The sequence below is a fragment of the Volvox carteri genome (genome assembly GCF_000143455.1).
Source record: "Volvox carteri f. nagariensis unplaced genomic scaffold VOLCAscaffold_15, whole genome shotgun sequence".
In the NCBI taxonomy this organism is placed as follows: Eukaryota; Viridiplantae; Chlorophyta; class Chlorophyceae; order Chlamydomonadales; family Volvocaceae; genus Volvox; species Volvox carteri.
In genome coordinates, this window is record NW_003307558.1 from 1,896,860 (window position 1) to 1,907,990 (window position 11,131).

General features: G+C 52.4%; 2 protein-coding genes across 2 annotated transcripts in view; both read right to left on the reverse strand.

Annotated features, from left to right (window-relative positions):
• Positions 1-1,139, reverse strand: part of phV12 (extracellular matrix glycoprotein pherophorin-V12) — a gene marked incomplete at both ends in the record, with an annotated part of 4,946 nt that extends 3,807 nt beyond the window's left edge. The window contains 2 exons of the mRNA XM_002949750.1: positions 42-493; positions 951-1,139. Of these exons, the coding sequence (XP_002949796.1) occupies positions 42-493; positions 951-1,139 (641 nt within the window). The remainder of the gene's footprint in view (positions 1-41; positions 494-950) is intronic.
• Positions 1,140-4,083: 2,944 nt separating this feature from the next.
• Positions 4,084-11,131, reverse strand: part of phS (extracellular matrix glycoprotein pherophorin-S) — a gene marked incomplete at its 3' end in the record, with an annotated part of 7,585 nt that continues 537 nt past the window's right edge. Inside the window, exons 2-8 of the mRNA XM_002949751.1 lie at positions 10,737-11,131; positions 10,078-10,204; positions 9,617-9,668; positions 9,178-9,288; positions 8,395-8,500; positions 7,702-7,767; positions 4,084-4,141 (exon numbers count right to left, since the gene is read on the reverse strand). Coding sequence (XP_002949797.1) covers positions 4,084-4,141; positions 7,702-7,767; positions 8,395-8,500; positions 9,178-9,288; positions 9,617-9,668; positions 10,078-10,204; positions 10,737-11,131 — 915 coding nt within the window. The remainder of the gene's footprint in view (positions 4,142-7,701; positions 7,768-8,394; positions 8,501-9,177; positions 9,289-9,616; positions 9,669-10,077; positions 10,205-10,736) is intronic.

Genomic DNA, 11,131 nt, shown 5'->3' on the forward strand with positions numbered 1-11,131 from the left:
ATGGCGGTGGCGGTGAAGGTGGTGGCGGCGATGGCGGCGACGGGGATGGCGGTGGCGGTGATGGTGGCGGCGGTGAAGGGGGTGGCGGCGATGGCGGCTGCGGGGATGGCGGCGGCGGCTGAGGGGATGGCGGCGGCGGATTGACCAGAAGCGGTGTTATGGACGGCAACGTCTGTGAGATGGGACAGCAAGTACGTGTGGTGTCAAACATGGCCGCGACACACACACCCGCCTGCGCGCCCGGCGGCGTCACGCACATCTGCTCCAGGGTGGTGCATCCCTGACCGCCCCTATTGGCCTTCAGCGTGATGCACAACTCCGCGTTGGCTGCTGTCACGGCATCGAGCGCCAGCTGCGTGAGCCGCAGAATGGCAGAGCCATTTTGGCCGTTGAGGGGCCTGTCAAATGACGGGCCGATTCGCGTGTATACGCCATTGATGGTGGCTTTGACCTCCGCGGCTGGCTGCACCAGACAGCTGGTTGACACATTGAACTGCGTAGTAGAGCAGGAGCGTGTGTCGTGGATAACGCAACCAACGCAGCGTCGGGACAGGACGGCAAGGGCGTTCGTCGTGAACGCAGAAAATTTTAAAGGATGATATGCTGACGTGGGCATGAGGATGCTTGGATGTGAAGTTCAGAAGTTGTGTGTGTAGGAGGCAGATGCTGCTTTGTAGGGTTGTGCATGGCAAACGGCAGGGTGAATGCGGCCTGTCTGAATCCATGTCTTTCTACTACTCTTCTTTTGCTTCTTCATCAGCGTCGGTGAGGCCCTTCCATGTTGCGTAGTTTATTGCTCTAGGGCTTCATAAGCACTCAAAACTAAACGACTAGTGGCGCATGCCCCCAGGGTTTTAACCGTTCATTTGCAACCTTCGCCCCCTCCCCTCCCCAGGAGCAGGATAAATAGCTGTGTGGTGCATATCGGTATCGGAGACCTCAACTCTTACCTCAATTTTATGCAGGTTCACCGTGCAGCATGGTGAGGAGCAGCCTTGCAGTACCTTAATCGTGAAGCAGTACTTTCCGCCACCCTTCGCCTCCACTACTGGGGCAAAGCTGTACGCCCCAACCGCCCCGGTCTTCGCAGCGCACATATGGAAAGGAAATTGGGGAATGGAACCCGTCTGCTCTCCCATAGAAACGTCGCTGTAATCTGAGTAGTATGAGCCGTCTGAAAATGTGCCATCTTGCTGGGCCCTGCACATCGCCATCCAAACGGATTACATCAGATAAACATATCAGTATCATGTTATTTCTATTTGTATTATCAGAGAAACAAAGCTTGCAGTTTTGTTCGGAAAGAGCTTGCATTGTCTAACCGAAGAGTTATCAATAAGCTATACAGCGAGCTTATCAAAGACATAAAGGATGACACCTTTCATAATCAAACTTAGATGCATGGGCTCGGTAAGGCTAGGGATCGGTACCTAAAGTCGTCTTCAGAGCACCTACCAGGCAACCGCCACGGCTGCCAGGAGAAATAAACCTATTCGGACCATTTGTCTTTATGGGCCGTTAAAATCACTCACAAAGCTCATATTCCTACCTGTATTTATCTCAGTGCGTGCATCATTGGGCCCTGCGCTGTGGCGTACTTCGAATACGCGGGGCGGGCGCAGTACCAGCAAATTCAGGGGTGTTGCAAGATGAGGTCTCTCTGCTAACGAATTCCATGTTAACTGTGAAATTTCATAAAAATTGAAAGATAGCGGCGTGTATTTCTGAAGAACTCATTGTATCACGACACGTGTTGGTTAGTGCTCTAGTTGAATGGCGGACTTGCAATACACCCTTAGCACATTCTCGCTAGGACTGATCTAATCATCCAAATGCAAGAATCCAGCAAGAATTATAAGTCGAAGTCGCCTGAAATGCCAGTCCAGCCGCGCATCCTTATCGTATGGCTACAGTCTTAAGCTGCGGGCAACCTTCCAGATGCGGATACCGTGGATGGATTCGATACCTTTCATGCACGATTTATATTGCGATTAATGCGTCTTTTAACGATTTTGTTGGTACGAATTGTGACTGAAATAACTACCGCCATACATCCGAGCCACCATACATATTCCACAAGACCCAAACGTTTATGGTCTGAGGTTTGACATTTTGCTGATCTATTTAAAGTTTAGAGTGATGCTCGCATGTGCTACTGACGCCACGAGAGCTCGAGCGCAAAGGACAATCGGCCAACCGCCAACTGCGGCAGCAGTCCAAGTCTTGCCTTTGTACCGGGCTTGTAAATATGATGAGGTCAAGAGATATTGCGTGTAACCAATAGGTACACACAGTCAGGAACGCCCACAACGTTGCATGTTAACGGAGACGGCCGTACGTGCCGACTCTTAAGTCGCAGCTGTGGAAATTGCGCCAACACGCGTTGCAGACATCAGCAATAAACACCAATGAATCTCAATCTTCATTGATAATCGCTCGGCCTATGCGTTTACAATTATGCCCTTGCAACACTCAGCAGACATGGCCATGTATCGGTAGAGCGTCTTCAATTGTTTGGTTGGAAGGTGAAGGCCTACCAGCATTTATTTCCATGCAAGATAGCGAGACCACGGCAGTGATTGCGACCCATAGCCACGCACATTAGGTGCCGTGCGGGGACAGTGTCTGTTGCGGTATTCGGCTTTTGATGGCGACAGGTCCGTCGAAAAAGATTCTACGACGCATCTCCCCGGCCGGTCGAGGCTGTTGCACGTACGTGCCGCAGAGGTCGGAACCCGACAAGGAAAACATTGAGGACTGAGCCTGCCCTGGAATGAACCTACCAATCATGAGCATTATTGGTGGCCTGGCGGGCGCTGCTCGTTCCTTTTGGCCTCTGCATGTGGCACCCTCCCCTACCGTGCTCTCTCTCCCTCTCTTTCTCTCTATGTACATTTATATGATATATATGCAACAGTAGCCTAGCTTTGCTCCAAGACAAGCCGTATAGAACAAAATAAAGGGACGTCTTGCACCGTGCTCGTGTCGCGTCAAACGACTGTAGCATCGACATCGTGACACTCGTGCCGTGCGCCGGTGCACGGCTAAGAGCAGCATCCCGATCTTATCCCGCCCTTCCTGAGGAGTAAATTGGCTGCATGCACTGCTGACGCATGCAATCCGCACCGGGTGTGCGGTCGACTTGCGGGCATAGAATCGCATAGTTTTCGTTGTTGCTCAGTCCATGGACACGCACGCCTGCCTTCCTTGGGTAGCCTCAGGCTGCAGCGGCCCTTATTCCGATGGGACCTGAACCAACAACAGCGGCTTTCCCAGCATTGCTTTCCCAGCAGGCGCTCTTCACCACGCAACAGCAAGTACCTTGTTTATTTTTTAGGATGCACACGAACTTTCCCAAGGGGACCGATGGAGAGCGTGTATATCTACGAGGAGTTGCTCTCATCAAGTAAGATCCATTAATCCCGAGCTGGAGTGCAGCTAAAGCACGCATGGAATGGAGCGAGAACGGCATGGGCCCGTTTATGAACCCTTCAGTTTCATTGTAGGGCACACTGCGGCAGGGAGCCTTGGTACAGCACGGCACGGCATGGACTTCTCATCGGTGTCAATTGTTGACCCGCCCGAGTGGCAGCGCTGATAGGTCGTGCTATCGAAGACCGGTTCCACACTGGGGACACCGGTTTCAACATGAAAGTGAATAATACACGTTATACAAACTTTGTAAATCACTAATAGTAACAAGCTTTGATTGTGTATAGACGGCAACCTGGCATAATAGAATGGACGCTCCCTGTCTAGTGTATACCAGGGCACACTGTATATACGGTTAAGATTTTGGCGAGTTGTGCGCCATCAAAATCCTTACACTGCCAAGCAACGGCCACTATTGAATAGTAACTGTTATTTTCAGGGAAAGGGACAGCGACATTCGGAACCAGCCCTGCAGCCCAGCAGCCCAGCACCCCGGCTTGAATGCGTGATGAACGAAGTAATATAAGCAGGTATTACAGCGAGCCCCAAACCCCAGGGGAATACCCCAGGGTAGGGCCCAGGAAGCATGGTATGGAAGCATGGTATGGCACTGATGCATTTCCGTCTTGGGTGATGCGACCTCAACATGTCTCATTTGCACGTCAGCCGGGGTGCAACCCCCGTGTTGAACGTAAGTGCCGTAAGGGCGCTGTGGAGGACGAGCGTCACGTCTTAATGGAGTGTCAGGCGCATGAGCGTGTCATGGTCGCATGTTCCCCCCTTGAAGGATGTCCGTTGTGGGGGAACACACGTTTGCCGCTGGCCAGCATTACGACAGGTACAACATGTAACATCTAGTCTTTTACTCGGCCCACAACGCATCATCACTGACAGGGACACAACTTGCACCGCAGCCTAGCACAGGCGCCTCCCTTGCTAAGCCTTGCGACGGACTTCTTGGGGCAGAAAAAATATTTAGGCTGTATTTAACTTAAAGACTTAAGAGCGCTTTCGCTTCTCTGCTTCTTCTCGGTACTAGGGCAGTACGAAATTGCTAGAATTTTGGCAAAGGCTTTACAGCGAATGGCAACAGTATCGGTTTTGGTTCCTGCATTTTCCAGTAATTGCCCGTCCTGTCTCTGATTAAGTGCAATTTCGCAGCTGCAGCCGCTTCCACCTTAGGAGGAAACAAGTTTGCCGCCATCACGGGACAGCGCTGGAGTGCTGAGGATAAAAAAACAGGATGCATATTTATTATTGTAGTTTTATTATGATGCATAATTGCAGTACCGAAGGACAACCTGCCAGTTGACGGTATCTGCTTCGCTTCGTCCCAGATACGGGACCGAAGGTTAGGCGGATTATTGGCCAAACGATTCTTTGAAGCAAAATTTGTAATTCTGTGGCATCTACATGTGTTATTTTATTCAATTGTTAGATATTACTTGATTGCTATATCAGGAGATCTCCCAGGAATGAAATATTGTTACAGTTGCCGGTCCGGCCGTATCTGACAGGATCATGTACAGGTGCTTGCCCGCCGCGCCCAAACACTGGACAGGCCACGAAAGGTCCGAAACGCCGGGCAATGAGACGAACGATATTTCCCAAACTTGTTGTGTTTGCTCTGGGTTACGATGACACTACTTATAAGCACTCCGTAACTGACGTGTGCTGACGTCAATCATCGAAGGATTTCTTCAGTCTCCTAATGCATCCGACAACATTTCGTGTTGCATGCGTTGACGGATTATCGACAAGCATTGATCCGGTAACTTCAGTGTAGCTTTGTTATTGCGAAATAATCAACTTCCCAATATATATGTTGTTTCGTTGGCTGCCCGGACGAAACGCGGATGAACGGCGGACGAAGGGCAGGCGAACGGATTTCCGTGAAATTGAAACGCAGCCGAATCCTAGGGTGAGCCGTTCCAATGCCGCGATTCCGTGTTTAACCGGCGTCGTGCGTGCATGCATATGCAAGCATCCATCCTCCTGACTGGCTACTAACAAGCTGAAGAGCTCCCCATCCGCCGCGTGCCCAGCGTAGGGGTCTAGTTTTATCGGCTGTTAAAGTGTGGCCGTGTGGGCCGCGAACGGCGGGCGATCGATGCACAGTAGTTAAATGTCTTGAGCTCCATTCGGTTTTGTTTATGGTTTCCAGTGCCGTGCGCTTGCTTACGCCCCCCCCCTCCGGTATGAGCGCCCCACGGCGCCTCGCAAACAACAAATAAGACACTTCTTCAGTTTTCCATTTAGAGCCAACAGTTGTCGGGTCGCGAAGGTTAATTGCATCTGACAACTGATGACGGGTCTTGAAGCGCATTACTTTATTCGTCGGACCAAGAAGTAGTGTGTGCGCCGGTAGCTACTGTGTGTCAGTAGCTACCACCCCGACGGCAAACGTGCGTCGGTATGTATAGGCGTCGAATACTGGAAGCATACAGCATTAGCTTAGCGGCCTACTTGTCTTTATGTTACAATAAATCGGCGCCCGCCTATGTAGCGCTAGGCAAGATGACTGCATGAGCAGAGAAAACTCGGATGAGCAGCCTAGACACCATTACTAGTGCGTGGCGGGTGCACGCGACCCCTATCTGCAACTAGCGCAGTAGAACACAGCAGCAGCTGCGGCGCCTAATAATAATGAGCCAAGTATGTACAATCCTTCCTTCCTGCCTGCCTGCCTGCCTGCCAACGCTCTGGAGTGGCACGGCATGCTGCTGGCCCGCGGGGGGAACTAATCCCTGGGCAGCTCCAGGGGGATGAATGATGCCGCCGCCGCAGCCGCCGCAGCCGCCGCCTCCTGCTGGTGCCTCAGCTGCTAACAGTCGCTGCCGCCAACGCTAACGCAAAACGCAACTATCCCCAGCCCGAGGCTGCGCACCCATCCATACGACAAACAAACCAAGCGTTGAGCACAATAAGCACCGTGTCCTAGCTTTTGGCTCATTTTTCCTTATGGCTTGCATATATGCAATATTGCCGAACTGGCACGCACGCATACTTTCTATGCATGTCTGCCTGTCCATCCATCCATCCATTCACCCATGTGCTGCCGTGCACGGCGGGGCCGGGGACACATGTATAGATATCTGGGAATGTATTATCGCTTATAGATCGTGCTGTCCTATATTAGATAGGACCGTCTCTATCTATTATATTAATAAGGGCATGGTCTACAGACGATGAAGAATTCCACATTCGGATCAGTTACAGGGCCGTGCGTGCCTGTATGTGCCAACACCTTGGAAGTTTTTGGATTGCTATTGCAGGTAGGAGTGAGAGGACACATACACAAACCATATAATTGTATTATGCGCAATCTGCATGTGGGGCATAAAAGGCTATACATTTGTATATTTGGCTCGATTAGACGAAACCCAGCAGGCAACCACAGTCCCATGGGCCGCTGCCACCAGAACGAACGGCAGGAGTAAAGACAGATACGTAGATACACGGGAGCCGCGGGCGCCCGCAGTACGTAAACCGTGGGTGTGACAGGTGCGTGTGTTAGCTGCGATAGCAGGGTACGAGATAGAGCCAACGCTGGACAGTGATTGCACCACGCCAGCCAGCCAGCCAGCTGTCTTAGGAGCTGTTCCTGAACAGCTGTCCGAGCGAAGGCCTACCTACTTAAAGCGCTAGAATTCATAACAGCAGCAAATAAGCGAGATCATGGTTAGGAAAGTACATCAATTCATCCACGAGTGTCAATGTAAAAAGCACCGTCGACAAAAATAAATTATCTAATGCAATCCTTAGGTTTGTCTCCTAATCTGCAAGTAACAATAAGCTACAAAGAGCCCTTACACAGATTGCATGTATGGTTCCAAACCAGACTGTTGGCCACACGCGTGCCTCATCACCGTCTCTATCTGCCGCACCGCTTGCCTGTACCACGCCCGCTAACAGGCCGACCTTGGGTTTATCCCATCAGCTTCCAAAGCATGTTCACTACGCAGCACTGGCCGCCGGCACACCAGTAGACAACAACAAAGCAACCCCCAACTGCGGGTGCTGATAGGCCCCGCTGCGCCCTCAGTCTACCAGCCGCCAACACCAACATGGGGGGGTGCTTCTCCGTCCACCATGGGGATATGCTGCGGCGCAGCCTTCCTTTTTTAGCAATTGATGACCCCCCCTACAGGTGTTTTTCATTCCTGCGTCATGTATATGTTGGCGTGCTGTCCTTGGGATTGCTGATCGATTGGCTGGCTGGGCCCAGCAGCACGTAGGCACGCACGCGGCCCATTATCTTAAGCTTACAGCAAGCCAAGAGCCGTGCGGTAGCTGGGGCAGCAGTCCCTGTTGGTGTTGACAGTGCTCACGTAGCTGCGTGGGGAAGGGGTTCGTTGCGGAGAGAGGCAGGGGAGGAGAATGATGGACGCGGGTAAGGAGAGGTAGCACCCGTGAACGAGAGAAGGGGAGGCAGCCTCTGCAGCTTCCCCGGCCGGGGAGTGCCGGTGGAAAGCGCATGGCGGGTTCTCATGCATTGCAGCAGAATGTGCACATATGCCCATCATCACCACCGTCATTATCACCGTCATTATCACCATCATTATCATCACTATCAGCAGCTACCGCTTGCTGGTCCCGTGCATCGCCACCTTATGTGAACGAATCAGCAGCTGTCGTTCAGTGCGGCACGCACGCACACACACACAAACGATTTTAGACGTGCTAAAGCGCTTTATTTACAAGCGTTTCGAGCGGCCTTTCGAGTCCCAGCTGCTTGGGGTTTGATGGGGGTTGGTATTGAGAACTGCCTTGGACATGAAGGAAAGTTAAGACTACAAAAAGCGATCGTAGGAGATGACCACGTCATCCGTGAAGATCTTTGACGCAATTTCTGCACTTGAATTCTGGCGCTCTAAAAACCGTGCCAAGAACCCGCCTACCGACATACGCATCCTTTCGGCTATTCTTCTGCCCCTTGTGGCCGCCGCCCACTTTGCTTACCACTGGCCGGGGAAGCCCAGACACAAGTCGAGCATAGTCTTGGTGTTATCCAGCTCTATGCAAACCGAAGCGTCCTGGGCTTGGCTGATGCTCCAATGCAGCGGTACTGCAGCAGCAGCAAAAGCAGCAGGTAACGCAAACGAGGGCAGCAGTAGCAGCAGCAGCAAAAGCAGCAGGACATTATTGCGATTCTCTCTCAGACAGCGCCCGATCCATCTATCGCCAAATAACTGAGGAACGACAAAATATAGTGAACATGGAGCCGTGCAACGCTTCCCTAGCTATCTATCTAGCTATCTACCTACCTTCCAGCAGCCGACTAGATGGCCGTTTATTCAATTCTTGCCTATTGGCAACCTACGTAGAAACTAGCACCAATGCCAACTAGGTGCTTTCGATTACCAGCTAGCTAGGCGCGTGGTGATGACCCGCCGCAAACAAGCAAGACGCCGGAACCGCATATGGTGTGCATGCATCTTATAAAGCCGGTGCGTGCCGCGGCGCGTCCTGGTGCGCCTAGGCAAATATCACAGAAGTACCAAACAACGTGGGCGGCGTTGCGACCACATGAATTGCGACTTGCCAATGCCGACTGGACCGCATACATCCTGCGCATCCATGCTTGAGGGCCTGTGCCCCTATCTACATACAGCATGCACGTGGCCCTTCGTGCGCCACCTATCTTTGCCCGCCCACGTATTGTAGATATCCACCTATCAGACAAAGCCCCGCTGGGATACTGGGATATCATTGTGTAACATGAAAACTCAGACGCTGACCCACCGTTAAATAGGTAGGCTCCCCCGATAGCTGTCCAAGAGGGAGTGACGATGCTCGAAGATCCAACGCTGGGATAAATTCTAACTGCGTGCACTGAGGCGGACAAGTTGCGCCCTGCAAGCAAGAGGGGGGCCCAGCCGCCAGAACACCGTGAGTGCGTCACGTGCTGTTGTGTTCGTGGGGGAAGAGCATGCAGCAAGCCTGGTGAACAACACCCGCCCGTGAAGAGGTAGGCTGCCTTTCTGTTGTTGGAAACATAAATGAAAGAAACCAACAAGCTGCCATGGGTTTCGCCCGTCGATATGCGCGCCATTCGCAGCGGTCGTAAGATCCACACCAACCCTAAGGTCATCACTTTTTTCGTGTAGTAGACCTTCGCCACCAAAGATAGAGAAAAGGAGATGCTATGTATGCCGAGCCCCGCATATAGACATGTACTCACTTGCGTACAACTGGACTTCCCCTAGTTGACTCAGATCGCCACTGCAGCCGCCCTGTGGCCGTATTTCAAGGGGACAGCAGGTAGGTAGTAACAGCTTAAAACACGGCTGGAGTATAGGTGCGTGGCGACGGAGGGAGGGGGGGCCAGATACCGGCATACGTATGTAGGACATGCAAGGTAGACCATTAGGTAGGGAGTCAGCAACTGGGCACGTGTGCATGTACGTGTGTGTGTGTGTGTGTGCGTGTACACGTGCCCTCTGACAAACAAAGCCCTGGCAGGCCTACGGGTTGTGTATGTCAAGACCAAAGCGCGGGATCTCAGCAGCAGGGCCAAAGTGGAGGAGTTTTTTGCCTTAATTCGCCGTCCACCCGTACAGGAAGGGTTGGAATTGCCTTGCTGCAGGTACACCAGGTAGGCGGTCTATTTCACCCGTGCAGCATGTCGGTGTCACCACTCACCGGTACCACTTGGCTTGCGTCCAGAACGTTCACTTGAAAGCAGTACTCGGTGCTGTTCGCGCTCCATGAATTGACCATATAGCGCGTGGAGACCAAGAATGGCAGGGTGCCCTTTGCCATGTTGCACCTATTAAGAGGTAGGTGGCCGGGCGGGGCCAGGGTGAGAAAGAGCTACGTGTTATATCACGACCTTGAGCCTTCGGCTCGTATGCGGCGGTTTGCAGGTAAGGGGAACGCACCCCACGACCATGTAACATACACTCACACATATCACGACTACATCTGCTACAGAAAAGTGCCGCCGGCGGATGCAGATCCCGTGATATGCCCAGAATACAACACTACGGAGGAAACAAAAACAAGAGCTTGGTAAGACAGGTGATTGGTAAGACAGCAAGCTCGGTAAGGTTCTGAAGCAACGAACGCGGTGGTGGGAGGGGTAGCAGAGGTTTCAAACAATCGGGAGTTGCGGGAAGCCTTCCTTTAATGTGGTTTTGCACTGATGTACAACAAGTTACCAAGTTATAAGTTCCGCACAAAATAGGGGGATGTCCGTAAAAGCCAGGGGAGAGGGTGCCATGTGAGATCATGTAGCTAGGGATACAGCCCACAAAGGTGCGCACTCTCAGGGCGGCCCCCGCTAGGACCCGATGACCTACGTGCTGGACGGGACGGGCGTGGCGGCCGCATTGCAGCTGGTGGAGCCGGAAAGGTCCAGGCACGTGCTGCCCTCGGTGGTGATTTCCACCCTGTAACCCTCCAACTCGGGCTTGCAAACACTGCCAACGGAGGCGGATCCGAGGAAATACGGCATAAGAGCCTCTGCCGTGGCCTTGAAGTTCTGAGCCTCTGCCGCATAGGCAAAAGTGCCGCACACACGCGTCTCCAGTTCTGTGCAGTAGTTGTAGTTGAGTACGAAGTACGACAACATGTGGATGTTGTTATCGATGAGGGCGACATTGATTTGTGTGGAGATAGCATCCTGGATCTGGAAGCATGCATAAGGATCGTATCGGTACGGACGTACGTCAATGGCTGGAGGCTGCAGCTTGGC